We start from the raw sequence: 25,099 nt of genomic DNA, 5'->3' as shown, positions 1-25,099 counted from the left end.
CTCTGGGCAAGTAATGGAGACGGGTGGCTCAATTGGCAACACTGTGGGGAAGATTTATCTAACTGGTGTAAAGTAGAACTGGCTTAGTTGCCGATAGCAACCAGATTCCACTTTTCATTTTCCAAAGGAGCTGTGAAAAATGAAAGGTAGAGTCTGACTGGTTGCTATGAGCAACAAAGCCAGTTCTACTTCACACCAGTTTAATAAATCTTCCCCTGTAAGCCATAATTTTGGCGCAAAGTAAGCCAACAAATAGGTGGTATATACTGGTCTAAAGAGGACCCAAATGTACCATCCAGAATCAGCCACAGTGATGGAACTGGCGCATCTTTAGACTGCCTACTGCCTCTAGTATTATGAAGCTGGTGAGAGGTCCGATTTAACATAATAAAAAAAAGAAAAAAAGAAAAAAAATAATAATTAAAATCACAGAAGCTGCACTAAAAATAAAATACACCAGCCATACAAACTACAGTGAAAACTTTATTTGTAAAGTTTTTACATCACTTGAGATTTTGTTTCTTACCCTTCCCTTGGCTTCAGAAGGGATCCTTATTAGAACCATTTGCCTATATTTTAAACATCAGCACTAACCTTACATTCGTGTACTGTACATTTCATATAATTGCTTCACAAAAAAAAAAAATCTGACTGTACAAAGAGTAGTACACAGAAAATATTATACAAATCATGAAAAAAATTACACAACTAAATTCAATGCGACTTGTGAACTTAAAATATCCCTGTAAAATACAGCACTTTTAGGCTACTTTCACACTAGCGTTTTTAGATGGATCCGGCAGGGTTCAGCAAAAACGCTTCCGTTACTCATAATACAATTATCTGCATCCGTTATGAACGGATCCGGTTGTATGATCTTTAACATAGCCAAGACGGATCCGTCATGAACCCCATTGAAAGTCAATGGGGGACGGATCAGTTTTCTATTGTCAGAGAAAACGGATCCGTCCCCATTGACTTGCATTGTGGGTCATGCCGGATCCGTCTTGCTTCGCATCCCAGGACAGTAAGAAAACACCAGCATGCTGCGGTTTGCTCTCCGGTATAAGAACGGAATGCATTTTGGAGCTTTCCGTTCTGTTCAGTTACGTTTTGTCCCCATTGACAATGAATGGGGGAAGCGTTTTTTTTCCCGGTATTGAGACCCTATGACGGATCTCAAGACCGGAAAATATTACCGCTAGTGTGAAAGTAGCCTAAATTACGCTGCCTATAAAGGCTATGTCCACCTTCAAAACCACATTTCTAATTTTCGTTTACTGTACCGTTTAAAACAGAAAGCAAACTTAGCAAATTTTAACAAACTTAGCAAACAGTCTTCATTAAAAATGTCCTGTGTGTATACAGCTCCTATGCAGACGTATGTGTTCATATGAACATACTCCTGTGCGTCCTCTACTTCTTGCTAATATACAGCTGATAGGTTAACAAATAGGGAACAGATAAAGAGTATGTCTGCAGTATCAGACTACACAGGGTTTGTTTGTAGTCTGTTACCATGGAGACACATGGGTCAACAAAAGGACATTTACAATCACGACTACTTGTAAATTTGTTTTATTTTTCAATTACAATACACTATAAAAGGTTGTGAAGGTGGATATGGCCTTTAAGGGATATTTCTTTAAGAAGTTTATCTGGTCAGGTTCACACAGGGGAGGCAGCACTGGTTACCTCGATGGGAAACAGGCCACACTAACGTCACTGGTTTTGTCATTTGCAGGCTGCAGTTCCAATTGCTCTAAATCCAGAGGAGGACAGAAGTATAAAAGGAAATGTACTTCTTCCTTTAGGATCTATGCGTGTACAAAATGGCTGCTTCTACTATGTGTAAGGAACCGATAAGAGTTCAAGACAAGAAATAAAGAAAATTAAACAAAACTGAAAAAAATAAAAAAAAAATAATGCAATTTACATTAATTTTCTACATTTTTTAAAGTTTGGTATGACCCAAAATGTTTAGCACCAATGTGATCGTCAAAGCTTTCTCCTGGGGACAATTCTGTACATACAAAACCCAGGCAGGTAGGAAAAAAATAAATACTGTAAGAGACGGGGTTTCTGGACGACTTGCTGAAACAAGAGGAGAAATTGTGTATTTGAGCCATTCACGGACACTGTTCAACCACGACAGAGCTTGTGTAAAGTGCTGCACAAGGATAGAGCAGAGGCTTTCGGGTGGCCACCTTTGGGGTGGGCAGTGGACAAATTACACATTTAAAATGACGGTTTCACTGTTCAAAACACAATGGTTCCAGATTAAAGAAGACAGGGACATTCCCTGAACAATCATACCTAGAAAGCAGTGGAGCTAACCAATGCACTGAACCAAGGTATCAGATACCTTTTACATTTTCTTAAAAAAGATAGAAAATATTCTGAAGACGGCCGATACCAGGTGCTAAAGCCCTTTCCTATTTACAATATAGATGTATAGTTATTCTATAACCATTTATATTCTGTAGCAATTCTGTTAAAAATGATAAAGGTGCAGGGAGGTTGTTGATATGGTATCCGAATCCACGAACGTGAAATGCGTCGGTTCGGGAAGAGGCATGTCAGTGCTCTCCGCTTTCGACAGAAATGGCCACAGTCTCTGTGGGGATTCTGGGCACCTTCTTAGCAGGGCTTGGGAAGTGCTGTTGTACAAGAAGAAAGAAAGCAGGTTTACAACTAGGACATAACACTACATAAACTGTGAATATCTAACACAAATAAGCAAACCTTCCTTGTTTTTTTTAAACCCCAGTTTAAACTTGTATCTGGCTGTAAAGCAACTGGATGCAATAGTAGCCCTACCCCAACTGGATACAATAGTAGCCCTACCCCAGTGCTTTGTCTACTATAGAAGACCAAACCGTGTCTGCACCCTCTTGCAGGTTTGCCGTTTCTTTATCTCTTTCAGGGCCGGGCAATTTTCCATTTTTGCATCTCCATTTTTTTTTTACTTCCAGCCCTCCAGGGGTCATAACTTTTTCATTTTTCTGTTCACATAGCTGTACAAGGGCTTGTGTTTCTTTGCTTGTACTTTCTAATGGCACCATTTAAAGGGTTTCTACCACTTCGTTTTCACATAATTAGCTGTCAGACACTAGCGATCCGCTAGTGTCTGCTCTACCGAACCATCCTAATATAATTGCTTTTGGGGCAGCCGTTTCGCTAAAAAAAGAACTTATATTGATATGCTAATGAGCCTCTAGGTGCTATGGGGGCGTCATTAGCACCTAGAGGCTCGGTCTATCTTCACAAAATGCCGCCGCCCAGCGCGTCCCTCCAGCCCGCCCATCTCCTCCGGAATGCGATCCTCCCTGTGAGCGTCTGTATTCGGCGCATGCGCAGTGAATGTCTGACCGCTTCCCTGCTCAGACATCTCCACTGCGCCTGCGCCGATGACGTCATAGTGCTCCGAGGAACAGGCGCAGTGGAGATGTCTGTGCAGAAAGCGGTCAGACATTCACTGCGCATGCGCCGAATACATACGCTCACAGGGAGGATCGCATTCTGGAGGAGATGGGCGGGCTGGAGGGACGCGCTGGGCGGCGGCATTTTGTGAAGATAGACCGAGCCTCTAGGTGCTAATGACGCCCCCATAGCACCTAGAGGCTCATTAGCATATCAATATAAGTTCTTTTTTTAGCGAAACGGCTGCCCCAAAAGCAATTATATTAGGATGGTTCGGTAGAGCAGACACTAGCGGATCGCTAGTGTCTGAAAGCTAATTATGTGAAAACAAAGTGGTAGAAACCCTTTAATATTGCATACGACGTAGTGTGAAGCAGAAAAAAATAAAAATTATAATTCCAAATGGGGAGGAATTGGAAAAAAAATAAAAAATAATTCCGCCACAGTTTTATGGAATTCCCTATGTGGTAAAACTGACCTGTCAACTTCATTCTCAGGGTCAGTACGATTACAGCGATACCAAATTTGTATAGTTTTATTTCTTGTGTTTTAATACTTAAAAAAAAAACTAAAAGACTTAACAAAAACAGATTTTTGCTTTGCATAAACATATGACCCCCATAACTTTTTTTTTTTAGGTATGTCTACGGAGCTAAGTGACTATCTGCAGGTTTTTAATAGCATTGTGGGTCAATCAAGCGATGAAAAACCGACAAATCTGCTGCTTTATTTTTTCTGCTACAGCATTCACCGTACGGGATAAATATGTTTATATTTTAATAGTTTGGGCATTATGAGATGCTGCAATGCAAATTATTATTATTATTTTTTTATCATGGAGAAAGGGGGGGGGGGGGGGGGGGGTTTGAATTTTTTGATTCTTTTTACTTTTAAAAAAAAATAAAAATAATGTCCACATTTTTTTTAAGCCTCCTGTAGGGGACCTGAATCCTGAATATGCAATCTTCAGATCGCTTCCCCTTTACAATGGAATGAATTAGCATCACAATCTATAGCAGATTTGTTATCTTATGGAGGCCTGCCACCTGCAGGCCTCTAGTAGAACAACAGCTGTAATAACCTGGAACTCTTAAAACAAAAAACAGGTTATTAACATGAACAAACGGCTTCCCCAAATTCAGCACAGAGCAACCAGGGAAAGCTGCCTCAGATGCCAGGGAGATGAGGTAGATGCCGCGGCGGCCGTGCGGGGATCAAGAGCGACGTGAGCGCTAGGGAGCTGTAAGTATAATCAGAGATTTTGGATAACCCCTTCAAATGTTTGCTATCGGCATTATCACTGATAGCAGACATTAACCCCGGATCTCTGCTGATAAAACAGCAGAAACCTGGCAGCTATGGCGCCTGCAAACAGGCGCCATTTCTGAACCTTGCATATGATGTTCAGTGGCGGTGCTGAAGGGGTTTTCTGAGAGTTAATTATTGATAACCTATCCTCAGGCTAGGTCATAGACAGTGTTCCCTCTAAGCCTTGGCAGCTGCTGAGCGGGGTTGGCTTGAAAAAGGGCAATGCTTAGTCAAAGGTGGGCGATAGGACAATCAAACAAGAGATAATCGTCGAATATAATTATATATGTACAGCTGGTATCAGTTATACATCTTCCTGTATATAGTGATATGGACCATGCTGGTATAACCTGGGCATCTCCTGTATATAATTATATATGTACAGCTGGTATCAGTTATACATCTTCTTGTAAATAGTGATATGGACCATGCTGGTATAACCTGGGCATCTCCTGTATATAATTATATATGTACAGCTGGTATCAGTTATACATCTTCTTATATATAGTGATATGGACCATGCTGGTATAACCTGGGCATCTCCTGTATATAATTATATATGTACAGCTGGTATCAGTTATACATCTTCTTGTATATAGTGATATGGACCATGCTGGTATAACCTGGGCATCTTCTGTATATAATTATATATGTACAGCTGGTATCAGTTATACATCTTCTTGTATATAGTGATATGGACCATGCTGGTATAACCTGGGCATCTCCTGTATATAATTATATATGTACAGCTGGTATCAGTTATACATCTTCTTGTAAATAGTGATATGGCTCATGCTGGTATAACCTGGGTATCTCCTGTATATAATTATATATGTACAGCTGGTATCAGTTATACATCTTCCTGTATATAGTGATATGGCTCATGCTGGTATAACCTGGGTATCTCCTGTATATAATTATATATGTACAGCAGGTATAAGTTATACATATTCTTGTATACAACGATATGAACCATGCTGGTATAACCTGGGCAAGTGGGCATCTCCTGTATAATTCAGGCGAATAACTAGGTTATACCAGCATCATGGTCCATATAACTGCAAGATGTATAACTTATACCAGCTGTACATAAAAAATTATGTATAGGAGAGGAGATGCCCATCATAGCCTATATCACTGTATACAATGAGGGGGCCATCATTCCAGTGCTAGCAGGGAGAAACAATGCGGCCGGTGCAGTGCTGCTGGGTGCATTCTGACTCTTATCGCTGATGCTAAGGCGACAGCCTGACACTTCCTCTCCTCATACATTTACTCTGAGCTGAAGGGAGAAGAAAAACACCACACTCATTAGAAACTCACTCTAGCCTCTAAGATGGCGCCGCCACCTTCAAGTTATCTCGCCCTGCTGCTGTGTGCCCAGGCTTCCTCTTAGGGACGGAAAAAGAAGGAGGAGGCAGCAGTAGCATGGCACACAGAACGTCCTGTAGGACGTAGGAGAAATAAATGTGGGCATTTTGCCAGCAGGGTGTGCGCTGAGCGGACTTTGAAAACTTGTGAGCGGGGGCACTATAATTGCTGTGCGGCCGCGCAGCTTAGAGGGAACACTGGTCATAGATATCTAATTGGTGGGGATCGGACTGCAGGCACTGTACAGCGGCTATGCTCAGAAGAGTGCTGCAGCCCCCTAGCTCCCTACCATACAATGTATAGTGGATGCGCTTAGTATTGCCACTCCTGAATGGGACTGATCTGCACAAAGACCATGTGAGATGTCACAGGACACAGAAAAAGGCCATGACACTACCCAAATGCTGTGGTCAATCTGCCCTTAACCACTAGGGGCATGAATAGGGTAGCTGTCAAAATTGTCCAGGGCTGCCCAGTATACAGGTCTAATTACCTCAGTAGAGTTTGTTGAGTGGACTGATTCCAGCGTTGCCTCCAGAGGACCATCATTCAGTAATGAGGTACACGCATAATACCTCCTGTGCTTCTCATCCACCCGCAGCAGGTACCATGTGCCAGCAAACAGGTCATCCACAGAGCCCTGAGGTATGTAACTGGCTGCAGGAGAAAGGAAGGGTCAGAAAAGAGCAACCAACTAGTCGAATGGAAAGAGTCTTTGTTTAGTTGTATAAAGTAGAAGATCATTTCAATCCATCATCTTTAGTAATTCATCAGTAGCTCCTACCTAAATGATGAGTGTCTTCTCTTAACTTCATGTTTTCTGCAAAGACACTGGGAGGAACATTTCTCCTGGAGTCCAATCTTGCTTTCAAGTCAGACAGACTGGAAGTCAGCTTATCCAGAGAGGAGCCTACAGAAGACAGCAAGGTGCGTGCTACAGTCCGGGCAGAATACAAATGCTGAACCATTCTCACACATACTATTTCACTATAGAGGACATATGTAATAGCAAATGAATTACTACTGAGATCAGTTCTGCTTTAGAGAATCCCTCTACAATAAGGAGTCCTTCTGCTTGGACCCCTGTGATCAGCAATCCAGTAGCAAATGTTTTAAAGGGGTTGTTCTCCACTGGGCACCTTTTCTGCAGACCCCCCCACTTTGACGCTAGTCACGTGGCTGCTGCAGCCAGTGACTGGCCGCAGCAGTGACTTCTGACAGATGGGTGACAAGTTACCGCTGCAGCCAGTCACCAGATGTTGACATGGGGAGACCCGAGGCCAAGGTGGCACAATGGGGCTTGTCTTCCACCGCAAGTCCAGCCACACTGGGGGGGGGGGGGGGGGGAAGAAGAGTCTCCAAAAAAAGGTTCCCATGGATGAACAACTCCTTTAAATCTCCAGCAGTGCCAGCACATAGGAAAAAAAAAAGCTTTACACAGAGGCCACTGAAACAATGCAATGCAAGGAAGTGCCAGGTCCTCCAAAGTGATAACCACGCTTTGTAGCCCTTAGTTCTGGATGAAAGATGCTGTTCTTGAATGAGGAAGTCTTGGACAATAGTAATAATAAAAAGACAATTCTGTTCTTACCAGGTGTGGCATCTTGGGAAACTTTAATAGAGTATAAAGTAGCAGCAAAACCAGATCCATAGGAAAACACTCCAATCCTCTGCCCTGCTAACTGCTGAGGGGAATACCTAAAAAGTAAAAGAATAAAAATAAATAATCAAAAACCAGCGTTCTAAAAATTAATTTTTACGTTTTGGTGAGGTCAGGGTTTGGTCTGCATAGAGATAGTACTCACTGAGCTAGCACAGAGGCGAGGCAGCCATATACAGAGGGGGTGTACATGTTGCCGTTCTCTCGAGACACCAGCAATGACGCTTTTGTCTTCTGATCAAAGACTTCGGCACTGGACTTCAGGAAGGTTTTTTCTACGTCTCTGTCAAAGTAGGTATCCTCCAATTTCACATCCCTAAAATGAGAACAGGCAAAACAGCCTTTACCGAACAGCTCGAGTGAAAAATGCTGCAGATTTGTAATGTCACAGAGAAACAAGTGCTTCTGTATCCTGGGACATAACCATTCCAGAGACTGTCCCAGGGCACAGAGAGCACCACAAGGGCTCATGCACACAAACGTATTATTTTTTTCTGTTTCCGTGCCGTTGTATGCAGAACCATTCACTTCAAAGGGGCTGCAAAAACCACGGAAATTACTCCGTGTGCATTCCGTATCCGTATGTCCGCTCCACATATATAGATAGAACATGTCCTATTATTGCCCGCATTACGGACAAGGATGGGACTGTTCTATTAGGGGCTGGATGTGGAATGCACACAGCCGGTATCCACGCTTTGGGGGGCACCGCCTTGGTTGTGTGATCATTGACCCAGCACCACCATCAGTTTATACTTTGTCAATTATATAAAGACTCTTACCGGAATGAGTCGAGGCCAGCATAGACTCCACTCTCCGTGTCTGGACTTGGATCGCTAATGAAGTCATTCAGTAACAGACGAGCAAGAGATTTCTGCACAAGTTTGCAGTAAGGAGAGTGAAAAACCATGAAGCTGAAGTCATCCAGAGTGAATGGCCTATCAATTCCCTCTATATATACAAAAAAAATAAAAAATATGTAATCATTTCTGCAGAAGACACACACACATCAATTCTGCCCAGGAGACAGAAGACAACTTACCTTTCTGCCACTGTGCCTGGATTTTCTTGCGGTAAGTGGAATAGCAGCGATCCAATGCGCTGAGATAGCACTGGATGGACAACTTCCCGTCAACAACTGGATATTCAGACACCATGTCAGGTTTGTAGAAGTCGTAAGCATGTTGCATGTGTGTTCCACGCAACCCTACAATATCAGGAAAGACACCGCTCAGCGTGTTTGTTGGGGGGGAGGGGGGGGGGTTATTCAATTTTCAGAGATTTCTGACCCATTTCATCCGAAAAATTTACAATTTCTGCTTCAGGACACTAGGGGGCGGCATTGTATCATCCATCATAGTGAAGGACATTACCGGTATATATAGTAAGGGATCAAATAAACCAACCTCTTTCTAATACGAGGGTAGCGTTTGGCCCCACGAGCATGGCAACGGCTCCTGCCCCTCCTGTTGGCCTGGCACTTCCTGTGGCGTACACAGCAATGTCTCCAGCAACCACCAGGGCATAGCGTCCTGCAGGAAAAGGATCAATGTTACTATACACAGCAAAAAGAGGAGTATTTCAATGGCACCATTCTATAAAGCAGCGCCTAATTGGCAAATATACAGGGCAGACACAGGGGCATTTGATAAGTCGACATGACAAAACAATTGCCAGTCTGGGATGGGGTGACAGTGGGAGAGCCCAGTCTCTGCAAAGCCACTTAGATGTCGCAGTCAATAGTCACTGCGGCAACTAAGGGGTGTAATGGCCGATATTAGAATTAGCTTTGGCCATTCAATCAGCGTGGCAGCTGTATCCAAATAAAATCTGTATCCCAGGCTGCTCATTTACAGGGCGCAACTTTAACTAGCAGCCGTTATCTCCCTAAAGGTCAGTTCACATAATGGATTTTGAAAAAAAGGCTGATTTTCAGGGCGGTCTTGGCACTTCATTTCAAATGGGAGAATCTGCGCGGATTCCCCACCAAAGAGAGAGCATGCTGCGCTTTTTCCAGGGTGGAAAAAAAAGCATGCTCTGCCTCCTACTGAAATAAATGGGAGTTTTTTTTAGAGGCTTGAAAAACAACGCCAAAAATGCAATGTGAATTTGCCCCAAGATGTATGGTGCTTGGGTGAGAAAGGGTTAAACGGATATGCTTTAGGGAGATTTAGACAGAAAATGCATAAAGTATCCGGAGCTAGGCTGAAAGAAATCCAATAAATGAATAAGTCTCATTCAGTTCAAGAGGGTGCTGCCGAAATAGCCTGGATGGACAGAATTCTGAGAGTTAAAGGGATCGTCTCGGGCCGAAAACCCCCTCTTAAAGGAGGTAGTCTCCACCTCAATCAGCTACCATGGAAGGCTGGGGGAGTCCTCCTAAACTCCAGCATGGGAAAGAGTGTATTGTAAGGCGCCCATTCAGATGAATGTGTGACCATGTAACGGAGGGTCACATGAACTCTACTGAGCTCACAAAAAGGGGTCCACAGCAGGCCACAGATTTGGGACCACTGATATAAAGCTTACCATCCCAAGAGCTCGACTCCACCCAGTTCACAGCGTTGAAGAGCGCTGCGGTGCCCCCATAACAAGCATTCGTCGTGTCAATGCCCTCAACGTCTGTGTTTCCAGAGTCTTCAAACAGCTGCATGAGAACAGTCTTTACAGATTTGGACTTGTCGATGATAGTTTCCGTTCCCACTTCTAATCTTCCGATGCAGTCGTACGACAGGTTGTTCCTCTCCATCAGCCTCTGGACCACGGTCAGGCACAGGGAGTTGATGTCTTCTCTGTCTGAGCAGAAGCCCATCTTAGACTGGCCCAAGCCAATGGTGTACTTCCCTGCTCCGACCCCATCAAACTTCTCCAGCTCTTCCTGGTCTACGTACTGCGCTGGGAAGTAGATCTCCAAAGCGACAATTCCCACATCTTTAGGCCAGGAGGCTTCAGCGGAGGCAGGAAGAGATCCAGGCATGGTGATCAATCTAGACACAGAGAAGGGAGGAAACAGGAAAAAGTGAGTTTCCTATAGATAAAAGAAAATGGTCAAAAACAAATGACCCCCGTGCGCTCACCGTGCAGTACGCCACATTCCAAAAAAAAAAAATAATAATTATATATATATATATATATATATTTATATTATAATAATAATAATAATCACTTCCAAGATAGGAGCAATGGGGGCGTTGCCATTACACCTAGAGGCTCTGCAACTGCCACACCCTCTGCACTTTGACAGGGCCAGGCAGGTTTGATGACATTTTCACTGTCTCGACCTGTCAATCAAAGGGCAGAGGGCGTGGCTGTTGCAAAGAGAGCAGAGCCTCTAGGTGTAACGGCAACGCCTCCATTGCTCCTAGAGCCTCATTTGCATATAATAAAACATCACTTTTCTCAGCAATGCGGGCACATATGAACATGGGACCAACACAGATGTCTGCAGCTGCCAAGCGCACATGTAACAGACAAATCTGCTGACAGGTTTAAGGTTTCTCTGGACCTGTAGGGAGATCTGATCCCGGACACTCTCCAAGATCCAGCCTACAGATGGCAGCGCACATGGATGCAGCAGCCTGGAGCTCTCCATTTAGATGCCAATTTCTTATTTTTTTACATAGTTATTACCTTAATTTTAAGCACAGCAAGTATTCAGTTTGCTACAGCACACACAGCGTATAGTGTGCAAGAGCTACTGGACATCAGAATGAAAGGTCCTGTTCCACCACCACCCCCTAATATCCCAGATGAGATTCTAAGGACATCGGTGCCCGACTGGATGATTATACCGTCGAAGCGACGGCACAGAAGGAGACGGGAAAGGAAGCAGAAGCGGGGCAAGAGGGGCGGCATCAATACTCGATTAAAGAACCCCCCAAACAAGCAAGCACTACCCAGCCTGTTCGTCGCAAATACTCAGTCTATAGTGAACAAGATCGATGAGCAGAGACTGAGGATCTCATCTGATAGGATGAACACTTGCGCCTCATTTTTCACCGAAACCTCGCTAAATACTAACATCCCGGACGAGGCTATTGAACTTGCGGATCGGACTGTCTACCGAATGGATCGAACCGCTGAGTCCGGTAAGAATCAGGGAGGTGGAGTGTGTATTTATGTCCATAAGGCTTGGTGCACCTCCACAGTCATTGCTGAACAATATTGCTCTGCTGATTTAGAACTTATGACCCTTAAATGCCGACCGTTCTACTTACCGAGGGAATTCACAGTCGTGTATCTCACCGTAGTTTATATTCCTCCACAAGCAAATGTTAAGCTGGCACTGTCCAAACTGCATGATATTACGAACAGTCTGCAAAATATCCATCCAGATGGAGTGTTCATCTTAGGCCTCTTTCACACTTGCGTTGTTGGGATCCGGCGTGCACTTCCGTTGCCGGAGGTGCCCGCCGGATCCGGAAAAACGCAAGTGTACTGAAAGCATTTGAAGACGGAACCGTCTTCCAAATGCTTTCAGTGTTACTATGGCACCCAGGACGCTATTAAAGTCCTGGTTGCCATAGTAGCAGCGGGGAGCAGGGGAGCGGTATACTTACAGTCCGTGCGGCTCCCGGGGCGCTCCAGAATGATGTCAGAGCGCCCCATGCGCATGGATGACGTGATCCATGCGATCACGTGATCCATGCGCTTGGGGCGCCCTGACGTCACTCTGGAGCGCCCGGGGAGCTGCACGGACGGTAAGTATACTGCTCCCCCGCTCCACTTTACCATGGCTGCCAGAACTTTAGCGTCCCGGCAGCCATGGTAACCACTCTGAAAAAGCTAAATGTCGGCTCCGGCAATGCGCCGAAACGACGTTTAGCTTAAGGCCGGATCCGGATCAATGCCTTCCAATGGGCATTAATTCCGGATCCGGCCTTGCGGCAAGTGTTCCGGATTTTTGGCCGGAGCAAAAAGCGCAGCATGCTGCGGTATTTTCTCCGGCCAACAAACGTTCCGTTCCGGAACTGAAGACATCCTGATGCATCCTGAACGGATTTCTCTCCATTCAGAATGCATTAGTATAATCCGGCTTCTTCCGGCATAGAGCCCCGACGACGGAACTCTATGCCGGAAGACAATAACGTAAGTGTGAAAGAGCCCTTAGCGGGTGATTTTAACCAAGCCAATCTCAAAACTGTGCTCCCCAAATTCTACCAGTTGTTAAATTCCCAACTAGGGGGAGAAATACATTGGACCGTGTTTATTGCAACATAGCAAATGCTTATACAGCATCACCTGCCCCCCATCTTGGCAGGTCGGATCACATTTCTCTGTTTTTAGCTCCAGTATACAAACCTCTGATCACCAGGATTAAGCCCACTTTGCATACAATCAGAGTTTGGCCTGAAGGAGCCACAATGAGACGACAGGATTGTTTGGAGGACACAGATTGGGATTTGTTTAAACAGGCAGCTACAAAGGAAAATCACACAGACTTAAACATATATGCCTCCTCTGGCCTATCCTATATTAAATTTTGCATGGACAATGTCACCGATACCAAAATCATTCGGACCTTGCCAAATAGGAAACCATGGATAAACAGAAATGTCCAAAACCTTTTGAAGGCACGTGACATTGCTTTCTGAAAGGGAGACCCAGAGGAGTACAAAACAGCCAGGTCCAATCTGAAGAGGGGCATTAAGGAGGCGAAGCACAAAACAAAAATCTATCATCATTTTACAAGCTCTGGTTCCCGACGCATGTGGCAGGGTATCAAGTCCATTACGAATTATAAGAGCAACACCTGTTCTATCAACACCGGAAATTCTTTCTCTTCTAATGACCTAAATCATTTTTTTGCAGGATTTGACAAAGACAATGAGCTGCCTATCATCAGATTAGCCCAGCAAGAGGCTCCATCATGTTCCCTGATGCTGAGAGCACATGAGGTAGAATGGGCCTTAAACCACATTAATCCCCACAAAGCAGCTGGCCCTGATGAAGTTCCTGGAAAAGTCCTACAAAACTGTGCTAAACAGCTGAAAACAGTGTTTACCAGTATGTTTAACAGCTCACTAGAGCAGGCCATTGTCCCCACTTGCCTGAAGTCCTCCACAAAAAGGGGTGAAGACCTTAAGTGATTATCGCCCGGTGGCTCTCACTCCTATTGCTATGAAGTGCTTTGAACAACTTGTCCTCAGGCACATGAAGAGCAAGATCTGCACCTCCATGGACCAATACCAGTTTGCTTACAGAGCACATAGGTCAACTGAGGATGCTGTCTCACTTACCCTTCACACTGCGCTGTCACACCTGGAGCAGAGAGACAGCTACAGTATGTGCGGATGCTGTTCATTGATTACAGCTCGGCCTTTAACACCATCCCTCCCAACAAGTTGGCAACGAAACTGAACAACTTGGGTCTCAGCTCACACCTGTGCAACTGGATTTTCTTACAAAAAGACCACAAATCGTACACATGGGCAAGCACTTCTCTTCATCCTTAACACTAAACACTGGGGTACCGCAAGGCTGTGTGGAGCCCTCTCCTTTACTCCCTCTTCACAAATGACTGTAAACCTATTCACAATACCAATGCCATTATACAATGTGCAGAGGACACGACGGTGATAGGCCTGATCTCCAACAATGAGGAAACAGCCTATAGGAAAGAGGTTGAGAACCTAGAGAGATGGAGTAGGAACAACAACCTTTCACTCAATACCAAGAAAACAAAAGAGCTAATTCTGGATTTTAGGAAGAAGAAACGAAATGGACACCATCCCATTAGCATTAATGGTGGAAACGTGGAGATAGTTCAAAGTTTCAGATTCTTGGGAGTTCATATTAGTCAGGACCCGTCATGGATAAAAAACACAACAGAAATGACCAAAAAAGGCCTTCAGAGGCTTTATTTTCTGAGGAGTCTGAAGAAAGCACAACTCCCAAAACAGCTGCTGGTCCATCTTTACAGGAGCTCCATAGAATCTGTTATCACATCCTGCATTACAGTGTGGTCCTCCGACTGCTCTTCTGAGGACAAGAAGACCCTCAAGCGCATCATCAGAATGGCTGGCAGAATCACTGGTACCATCACTGGAGGACATCTTCACTGCTCGCTGCAGCAACAGGGCAAACATTATCTGCGGGGATCCAACTCACCCCGGCCACAGCCTTTTCATTCCCCTACCCTCTGGTAGGCGTCTTAGAGCCCTACATGCCCGCACCACTAGGCTGAAGAACAGCTTTTACCCCAAAGCAATCAGTCTCCTAAATGCTCAGAGACTATTGCCCCTTCCTAGGATAGAAACTACCACAGACTGAAAGTGACTGCTGCATTCATGACCCCATGATGATCTCTTGTCTGCAGTGGTGTCTGATCAGTGTGTATATATACTCAGAAGCACTTCATACTTTGCTCTTGAGATATATATATATATATATGTATATATATATACACTGTGGACTGTGAATAGTAATGCTTTCTAGTGCAATGTTTTTTTGTTTCTAGTGTAATACTTTAGTTTAAATGTCAGTTCTTGTTCCTCTGTCCATTGCATCTAGGATTGCTCCAAACAACATTTCATTGTATTGTACAGTGACAATAAAGGCATCTTATCTTATCTATAGCAGGACTGAGCAGCTGAAGAAGGTAAGTTACAACATAAATGTTATTCATCCAAAATCAGAAAGTCCCTTTAAAAGGGGAACCTGTCACTGGACGAGTGGCAGCCATGAACGGTACATCTGCCTTTAGTTACATGCAGATTTCGTGGATTTTACCCTCTGCAGTGCAAATAATGAAACCTGTGGTGGAAACCCGCAGTACTTTCACACTTGCGTTCGGGGCTCCGCTTGTGAGCTCTGTTTGAAGGCTCTCACAAGCGGCCCCGAACGGATCCGTCCAGCCCTAATGCATTCTGAGTGGATGCGGATCCGCTCAGAATGCATCAGTCTGGCTCCGTTTGTCCTCCGCTCCGCTTAGCAGGCGGACACCTGAACACTGCTTGCAGCGTTCGGGTGTCCGCCTGGCCGTGCGGAGGCAAACGGATCCGTCCAGACTTACAATGTAAGTCAATGGGGACGGATCCGTTTGAAGTTGACACAATATGGCTCAATTTTCAAACGGATCCGTCCCCCATTGACTTTCAATGTAAAGTCAAAACGGATCCGTTTGCATTATCATGAACATGCGTTTGCATATAGGTGCGGATCCGTCTGTGCAGATACCAGACGGATCCGACCTAAACGCAGGTGTGAAAGTAGCCTAAAGCAACACGCGGCAGATGAGATTTTCTACTACCATAAAACAATGGCAATTCTGCAATGAGGGGGAACAGACGCGCCCCAGAGCGGTGCACAGACTGTATGGATCACTCCAGCACACTGTCTGACCATCAGACCAAACAAATTCACAAACGGGGACAGGAGAACTTAGGTCCGTCCAAAAAATATATATATATAAAATGACACTACAACCACCAGCGTCCTCTGCTCCTGCCTGAGTGTGACGTAATCCGTTTTATAGGTGATCTGATCGAGACAAATACACGGTCCGCATTACATCTCACCAAGGAATCTAGGAGAGTCCTGGGACAAGTCGGTGATGATCCCAGCAGGTGCGGCGATGACCGCCGGTGTGCCGCCACCCACCGTCTGGCGGTAACACAATGACAGACCTAATCTCTGGGTGTGTCGCGGTGGGAATGTTACATCTCGTTACATATCCTGGGTATTACAGACAGTAATTATAAGATTAGGAGGAACATTCCCGAAAAACTCGCCCCCCCCTCCCGATCCAGCGCCACCAGCATTCTCGCCCCCCATCAGCGCTGTCCTATATCATGGCATTACAGAACATGGGTCCCTAAACCACTGACGTTTTTTGCGTTCCGTATATGGAACCATTCATTTCAATGGGTCAGCAAAAGATGCGGACAGCACTCCGTGTGCTGTCCGCATCCATTGCTCCGTTACGTGGCCCCGCAAAAATTATGAGGCATGTCCTATTCTTGTCCGTTTTGCGGACAAGAATAGGCATTTCTATAATGGACCTCCTGTTCCGTTCCGCAAATTCCGGAAGGCACACGAGCGGCGATTTGCGGACAGCAAAAAACGGCACGGTCGTGTGAATGAGCCCTATGGCCCTGTAGAGGCTACAACTCTCAGCATGCCTTACTTGGAGTTAAAGTCTGCGAGTGACTATTACAGCAGGCTTGTGGCTACCAGTTTACAAGACTGCTGAGACTTCTAGTTCTCCTGGAGCCTATCATCTGCTGCGGCAGACTAGCCCAGTAGCTGTCCCCCTTACCGCTGATAATGACCGGCCAGCTCGCCCGTGTCCCCAGCAGTCACTTTGCGGAGAGGTCACACGCTTTCAGTTTTCATCACAAGCCTGCACTGACACAGCCGGGCGCAGCCCATCAATGCGCATGCGCGCTTCTCTCACTGCGGCATTCAAAGACGACGCCTCGTGCCGCCATATTTGATCAGGGCAAGAAACCTTCCATACAGTGAAGCCGCGCGACGGCTTCTCCAGGAAGGTCAACTGCGCGTCATGTGACTACTTACTACGGTCCAACCGCCATATTGTGCGTGGCACATTCACAGCGCATGCGTAAAAGGCTGTCAAACCACGAGTCTTGAAAGCGCCGAGCGAAGCTACGAAGCTATAAGCAGCTCAGTCAAGGCTGTCACGGAACGTCATTAAATACGGACAATGGCCTAAAACCTCATAGAAGCTGCCGAAATGTTTAGGGAAAAGCACTGCAATATATTTTAACACACTGCGAGGAGTCGGAGGTTGCGCCTGCCGATCGGGAAAATCTTACAGGAAAATGCTGCTTGGCCACTAGGGGGAGCTAACTGCATATATTTATACTGCTCCCATAGACTCAAACAGGAGCAGTATACCCGAGTATGTAGAGTGCTCCCCCTAGTGGCAGCCAGCATTGTACCGCATTATACAGGTAGCTGTATACCTGAGTATGTAGAGTGCTCCCCCTAGTGGCAGCCAGCATTGTATTGCATTATACAGGTAGCTGTATACCTGAATGTGTAGAGTGCTCCCCCTAGTGGCATCCAGCATTGTACCGCATTATACAGGTAGCTGTATACCCGAGTATGTAGAGTGCTCCCCCTAGTGGCAGCCAGCATTGTATTGCATTATATAAGTAGCTGTATACCCGAGTGTGTAGCGTGCTCCCCCTAGTGGCAGCCAGCATTGTATCGCATTATACAGGTAGCTGTATAAATGAGAATGTAGAGTGCTCCCCCTAGTGGCATCCAGCATTGTACTGCATTATACAGGTAGCTGTATACCTGAGTGTGTAGAGTGCTCCACCAAGTGGCATCCATCATTGTACTGCATTATACAGGTAGCTGTATACCTGAGTATGTAGAGTGCTCCCCCTAGTGGCAGCCAGCATTGTATCGCATTATACAGGTAGCTGTATACCTGAGTATGTAGAGTGCTCCACCAAGTGGCATCCATCATTGTACTGCATTATACAGGTAGCTGTATACCTGAGTGTGTAGAGTGCTCCCCCTAGTGGCAGCCAGCATTATATGGCATTCTATGGTTGACTGCAGCAGTGTGATTCTACAGTATGCCCGCTGTCTTGTCCTTTATTGAGAGACTGTCTCCCTCTCTGTGTCAGAGATTTCTTTTTCTGTTGAAGAAAGGTCAGCGTTCAATGGTCTATTACTGCCCCTAGATACTAACGAGGTGCAGGCCTCATCATATATTAGGCTCCTCCTCCGACAGTCCATGCGCCTAAACAGAAATCTGTAGATTTCTGGCTTTATTTGTGCCAGAAAATTGGTGTAAATGAAGATAAATTTGTCATGGAGGCTGGTCATGCGCCCTTTAAGGAAAGTGGCAAGAGCGGTATAGAAACAGAGATTTAAAAAGTTGCAAACATGTAAATTGCGACTTTTTAACGCCACTTTTTAGGCGCAAGGAAGATGATAAATCTCCCCCTATGGCTGCATAAAGAGCACTCTGCTGGTAGAACTGTATGGCCGATATTTGTGCTACTAGAAAGTCCATGTTTGCATATATCCTGCCCAACAAAGGGAATGACTCCACGTAGAGGAAGGTTAGAAATCCTGCACGTCTGACTAGTATGTCAAGGGTATGTGTGCAGGTGCGGACTGGCCATTGACCTTACAGAAAAGTAGAGGCCCGGGAAGGGGCCGCCGCTCTTCACAGCTGCCGGCTGGGTACATAACGATCTGATACTCCCGGCATTAAAGGGGTTATCCCATGACTAATGTAAAAAATGAAAATCAGACATGGAGTACATGACAGCCTCTTTCTAAGGCCTTTTGCACACGACCATATGTATTTTGCGGTCCGCAAAAAAATATGGATGACGTCCATGTGCATTCTGTATTTTGCGGAACGGAACAGCTGGCCCTTCATAGAACTGTACTATCCTTGTCCATAATGCAGACAATAATAGGACATGTTCTATTTTTTTGCGGAACGGAAATGGAATGCACACAGAGTAACTTCCGTTTTTTTTGCGGACCCATTGAAATTAATGGTTCCGTATACGGTCCGCAAAAAAAAAATGGAATATTGAATGGAAAGAAAAAACGTTCGTGTGCATGAGCCCTAACAAAGCTAGAACCAGCCCTGTACCTCACATGGATCCAGAGATCTCCACATTCATTGCTCTGCTAGATTTCTATCAAGCTGACAGCTCAAGGGGCGTGTCCTTTCTGCTGCAGCTCAGGAGGCTGTGTACATGCTCTCCCTATCACAGCTCAGGAGGCAGTTGAAGGATGAAACTGAGCATGTGCAGCCATCTCAGTGAGCAGGTCAAAGAAAAAACAAACAGCAGGGGGCGCTATACAGATACATTTTATTGAATAACTCAGTGGCTATACAAAATTTTTAATTGCATACAACTAAAAAACAATTCAGATCCAGGTGCTGGTTTGAAAACTGTAGAATGTTTTTCAGGGGACAACCCCTTTAATTAATGCTAGAAGCATCAGGTAATTATGCATCTGGCTGGCGGCCATAGGTCCCCTTCTGAACTCAACTGTATACTCATCCTTGGGACAGTTATACAGTTAAATACTACAGAGAGGCGGCAGTATTTTGTGCTGCACTTTGGAATTTGGTTCTGCTGGGGCAGTAATTTGTGCTGCACTATGGTATTGCTAGCCCCGTCTACTTGTGTTGCCCTGCCTTCTGTCAATTTGTACCCTCCTATAACATGGGGCCACTTTTAGTTTTTTTTCCCAGGGCCAGTTTAAGTTCCCAGTCCGTCCCTGTATGTGTGTCTAAGGCTGAAATTCACACGTCCCTGTATGTGTGTCTAAGGCTGCATTCAACACACCAGCCCGGCACCCCCATAGAAATGCGGACAAGAATAGGACATGCTCTATCTTTTTGCGGAGCTGCGGACCCAAAATCGGGGCCGCGCTCCGCAATTGCGGCTGCAGACAGCACACTGTGCTGTCCGCTTCCATTCCGTCCCCATAGAGAATGAATGGGTCCACACCCATTCCGCAAAATTGCGGTAAGGATGCGGACCCATTTTGCGGACGTGTGAATGGAGCCTTAGATGAAGACCCCAGACCCCAACAGCATCTGAACAAAAGCTCCTCTTGATATCAATTGGGGCTGAAAACTTATATGATAAACCATGGAGCGGAGAGCCTACACCCACACGGGGGGTAAAAACCTAATACATGTGCAAAGCATAAAATCTGCGGTAAATCTCAGCACAAATAACTGATGTGCTGTGGATTTAAAAGCTCAGTGTCAGCTAGGAATCTTTATGCGGCACCTGGAAGAAAGTTCTCAAAATCTCATTCACTTTGCTGGTAATGTAATACTTTGTGGACCTTCCACACACAAATGTGGACAGGAAATCTACAGCATGTCCGTTATGTGTGAACAAAGCCTAAAGGTGTCATGAGACAGTAGGAAGACGTGACCCGCGTGTGGGGGATAATAGTTAAATAAAACATCAGTGACGTGTGGCTGTGTGGCTTAGTACAAGCAGAAGACATACCAACCAAAACCAGCAGTGGGCGTGGATGCCCATCCTTCCATGGAGTGGCAGAGACATTTTTAAAAATCAACCGAACGGTCCCAAATTAAATCCACCCAACGCATAAAACTGGCCACATGTCTGTAAGGGCTCATGCACACAAACGTATTTTCTTTCCGCTTCCGTTCTTTTTGCGGACCGTATGCGTAACCATTTACTGGGTCCATAAAAACAACTAAAAGGTACTCCATGTGCATTCTGTTATTGTATTTCCGTTCCACAAACAAGTAGTGCATGTCCTATTATTGTCCGTAAATCACGGTCCGAGGCCCCATTCAAGTCAATGGGTCCGCAAAATTTACGGAACACATCCGTATTTCATCCGTATTTTGCGGATCCATACTGTAGAAATGCTATGCCCAGCCCATATTGCTCATGTGTTTGGTGATCAATAAGTTACAGTTTCCGATCCGCAAAAAACGGATCACATACTGTCACGGTCCCTCAGGTGACTGATGTCAGGAAATCAAGGAGATTGGCTGAGCGTGGAGGAATCTAACAGCCTCCTTGATTTCTCTTGATTCAGTGTTGATAGGGTTAATGACCACTTCCCTTTTCTCAGCTGTTGCTCAGTGGTCATCACTTCTACCCTTTATAGTTAGACCCCACCCTTCTGACTATGCGGTTGATAGCTTCATTTGGGTTTGGCTGAGCTGGTGCAAGATCCTCTATGGTGTTCCTGTTCTTGCATCTCTACAGAAGTTAAGTGTTGCATTTGTATTTGTTATATTCCCTGTTGTTGTATCTGGGCCTGAGACAGAGACTTCCATTTGTCCATCTGGGAAGGAATGGGTTGTCTCTGGTCCTAACCTCATTCCAGGGACTTCTAGGGAAATCAGGGCCTAGGTATCCTGCTTATGAATATTCCTACCTTCAAGGTCTATTCATATTGATAGGTAGTTTAGGAGGTGACCTGTTTCTTCCCTAGTTTCCAGGCACAGTTGCTGTTCCCCTTCCCTCCTGTGTGATTGTGACACACACGGAAACCATACGGATATGTTTTGTGGAATAACAGTACGGAAGAGGACTTAAATCAGAGGAAAAAAAACAAACCTCAGATACGGAACAACGGATCGTGTGCATGAGCCCTAACTCAGAGGTTAGAGCAGAAGTCACAATAATTCCTTCTGAACAAGTCCCCACAGGAGTTGTGTCATCTTTCCAGGGATTATGACCACTGTGTAATCCAGCAGCAGTGGTCGTGCTTGTAAACTATAGGAAAAGGCCACAGTGTACATAGGTGCCTTTTCCTATAGTGTGCAAGCACAGCCACCACTGTTGGATTGCAGGGTGGTCGTAACCATGGGAACGAGCAGTGTACAATGTGATGGAAAATTAAGTCCAGCCGGCAAAGGAGGCAATATGGGTAATAACTAGGGATGAAACATCCGAAGTCTACTTGCATAAAACTTTGTTTAAATACTGTAGGGAGCGAGCGCTCCGTATTAGAATGTATTGGCTCCGATGAGCCGAAGTTATTACTACACGAAGTCTCGCGAGACTTCAGGTAATAACTTCATAAATTGATTTATACTGTAAAAAGACATTTCCCGAACTCTGGTTCGGTTCCAAGGTACCACTCCATACAGTATTGAAACAAAGTTTTATGCGAATGGACTTCGGATGTTTCATCTAAAGTCTATTCGCTTATCCATAGTAATAACAATACATTAGTAAGTGCTTTCATGTGAAACAACCCCTTTAAGCCGTTCCACTATTCTGTCCCCCAAATCTGCATATTGGGGGAAAATTAGGGGATGCAATTGTACCCTGAGATTACTACGACATCTAAACTGATAGGCATTGAGCAATGCCCTCACACACATCTGTAAAATAACTTTTGCACAAAGCATACATTCTATATATATTCTGCCATCAGCCATTTTTATTTATAAAATCCATGAAACATTTTGCATTTGCACCAGAAAAAGCGATACATTATCTGCAGACTACAAACTACTATGTATTGTACTGCGGTAGCAGGCTGTGGGTCCCCTGTGTAATATGGGAGGTGGGATACGAGGGTGGGGGCTGTGGGTCCCCTGTGTAATATGGGAGGTGGGATACGAGGGTGGGGGCTGTGTCCCCTGTGTAATATGGGAGGTGGGATACGAGGGTGGGGGCTGTGGGTCCCCTGTGTAATATGGGGGGGTGGTATACGAGGGTGGAGGCTGTGGGTCCCCTGTGTAATATGGGGGGGTGGTATACGAGGGTGGAGGCTGTGGGTCCCCTGTGTAATATGGGAGGTGGGATACGAGGGTGGGGGCTGTGGGTCCCCTGTGTAATATGGGAGGTGGGATACGAGGGTGGGGGCTGTGGGTCCCCTGTGTAATATGGGAGGTGGGATACGAGGGTGGGGGCTGTGGGTCCCCTGTGTAATATGGGGGGTGGGATACGAGGGTGGAGGCTGTGGGGGGTGATAAGACAGGAGTCATTCCCACCATCTCTGAGCGTTCATGTCATGTAGGAGGGGATCCTGCAGGGAATCATTAGTATTAGTCAGTACTGATTAGTATCTGGCAGTAATATACAGGGATTTTGGACGCAGCGGGGCGGTTATTATCTGGCGCATGGTCGATGAGGAGGATTAGATTTATATAAGCATCTTGTGCTTTCTGCTAGGAAGGACAAGGTAATACGGCCGGATCCTATTGTGCAGCCGCCTCCGTCACACCAGCCTCACGCCGGAGACCCAGTCATAGAGGCTGCGCTGGTTTACTGTAGGACTACAGGTTTCAGCATGGTATTCATGACACTGAGAGCAGGGTGGCACCTTGATATTAATGGTACCACAGTCCCATACCAATGTGGGGTGCCACCCAATTCGGAAGCCATGCCCCCCCCCCCCCCCCCCCCCCCACTGGAAATTACAAGCGATTTCTATCATCAAAGAGTGGGGAGCGGGCGAGAGTCAAAATCTGTGAGAACGACAAAATGGCACAATGAGCTGTCTGGCTCTACCCCTTCCACTTACTGGTATAGGAAGCCATCAGTGCATGCTGAGACTTGTAGTCCCACACATCTGGAAAGCCATAGACTGCTCATCTGCCCCATGTAAGCTGGCAGTGAATGCTGAGACTTCTAGTTCTCCAATGAGAGGTCTGCACAGCCAGCTGGCCAGGCATGCTGAGACTTGTAGTCCCGTGCATCTGGAAAGCCACAGACTGCTCATCAGCCCCATGTAATATGAGAGCTGGCAGTGAATGCTGAGACTTCTGGTTCTCCAATGAGAGGTCTGCACAGCCAGCTGGCCAGGCATGCTGAGACTTGTGGTTCTATGACAGGAGGAGAGCCACAGCTGGACTGATCTGCTACAAGCCATACACCATAAAAATCCATCCATACATGCTGGGACTTGTAGTCCCACACTCGCAGCTCTGCACTACTTCTACAGCAGAATGCTGGACAGCTGGCATGGCATTCTGAGACTTCTAGTTCTCCCACAGCTGCAGATGCCAATGCGCTCATAGCAGTCCCTGCATGCAGTGTGTGCCCCCCTCACCTGGACGTGGCTGATAGGACGCTGGGGTCTCGGTGCTGGTGCCTGGCTGCCCGCTTCACCACTGTGCACAGCAGCTGCAGTATGGTCCTTATAACCGCACCATCCTCAGCACTGCCCCGCCGCGCCACCGCAAGGTCTCCGCCTGACTGACACCGCCTCCCAGCCAATAGGAAAGCGCAGCGGGTACCGCACGAACCTGTCGGACACGCCCACCGGCGCATCACACTTACCAATCGTAGCGCCTCGCCGGCACACTACTATGGAATGGTGTGAGAAAGTGACGTTGTATGGCCAGAGAGCGTCAGCCAATAGAAAGCGGAGAAGTAGAAGACTCAGCCAATCAGTGCGCGGGTCCCACTACTGGCGAGGTATATGGAAAGGCTGCAGCCCATAGAGCGCATCATTGAGGCGGTTGCTAGGTTACGGGGGGGGGGGGGGGAAGTTGTAATAGACGCAGAGTGATGTCCACCTGCGATATACGTACTGCAGTGTAGTGGATGGGATTCATACTACGGCGGACAGGCGGTGGGTGGGGCTGCTGGAATCAAAACAAAACAATTTTTTTTAAAGTCTCTATTTATTTAGAAACGGTTTATAAATTGTAAATAATATAAGATTTGAAAAAATAAATAAAATTATATTATTAATAATAATAATAATAATAATATTTAGAAAGGGTTTTGCGGACCAGTACCCAGCGTGAAGGGCATCTGTCAGCAGATAGTAATTGGATAGGTCGGACTAAGTGTACCTCCATTCTCAGGAGAAGTTGGGCAATGTGTTTTGGGGTGTCATTTTACATATACCCATGCT

At 45.8% G+C, this 25,099-nt stretch overlaps 1 protein-coding gene across 3 annotated transcripts; it reads right to left on the bottom strand.

Moving 5' to 3' along the window:
• Positions 1 to 1,164: 1,164 nt before the first annotated feature.
• Positions 1,165 to 24,420, bottom strand: HMGCS1 (3-hydroxy-3-methylglutaryl-CoA synthase 1). Of its 3 annotated transcripts, none has more exons than XM_040421278.1 (10): positions 24,287 to 24,420; positions 10,292 to 10,749; positions 9,169 to 9,294; positions 8,805 to 8,969; positions 8,545 to 8,713; positions 7,908 to 8,078; positions 7,694 to 7,800; positions 6,887 to 7,012; positions 6,596 to 6,759; positions 1,165 to 2,660 (listed from the first exon to the last, which is right to left on the bottom strand). In XM_040421278.1, the coding sequence occupies exons 2-10, from the start codon at positions 10,737 to 10,739 to the stop codon at positions 2,580 to 2,582; spliced, it is 1,557 nt and encodes a 518-aa protein (XP_040277212.1). In that variant the 5' UTR covers positions 10,740 to 10,749; positions 24,287 to 24,420; the 3' UTR covers positions 1,165 to 2,579. The 3 variants fall into 3 exon arrangements, with proteins under 3 accessions (XP_040277212.1, XP_040277213.1, XP_040277214.1); XM_040421279.1 differs by lacking the exon at positions 24,287 to 24,420 and adding an exon at positions 17,022 to 17,148; XM_040421280.1 differs by lacking the exon at positions 24,287 to 24,420 and adding an exon at positions 16,282 to 16,421.
• Positions 24,421 to 25,099: the final 679 nt, after the last annotated feature.

Source organism: Bufo bufo, chromosome 2 (assembly GCF_905171765.1).
Source record: "Bufo bufo chromosome 2, aBufBuf1.1, whole genome shotgun sequence".
NCBI lineage: Eukaryota > Metazoa > Chordata > Amphibia > Anura > Bufonidae > Bufo > Bufo bufo.
The sequence above is the reverse complement of the archived record's forward strand: the minus strand, read 5'-3'. Positions and strand labels throughout refer to the sequence as shown.

Bases quoted from the DNA above. Each gene is read 5' to 3' on its own strand.
- HMGCS1 (XM_040421278.1), bottom strand. From the start codon at position 10,739: ATGCCTGGATCTCTTCCTGCCTCCGCTGAAGCCTCCTGGCCTAAAGAT. The intron at 8,079-8,544 runs GTAAGAGTCTTT...TTCTCATTTTAG, and splicing joins GCTGGCCTCGACTCATTCCG to GGATGTGAAATTGGAGGATA. The intron at 2,661-6,595 runs GTAATTAGACCT...CTTGTACAACAG, and splicing joins ACTCAACAAACTCTACTGAG to CACTTCCCAAGCCCTGCTAA.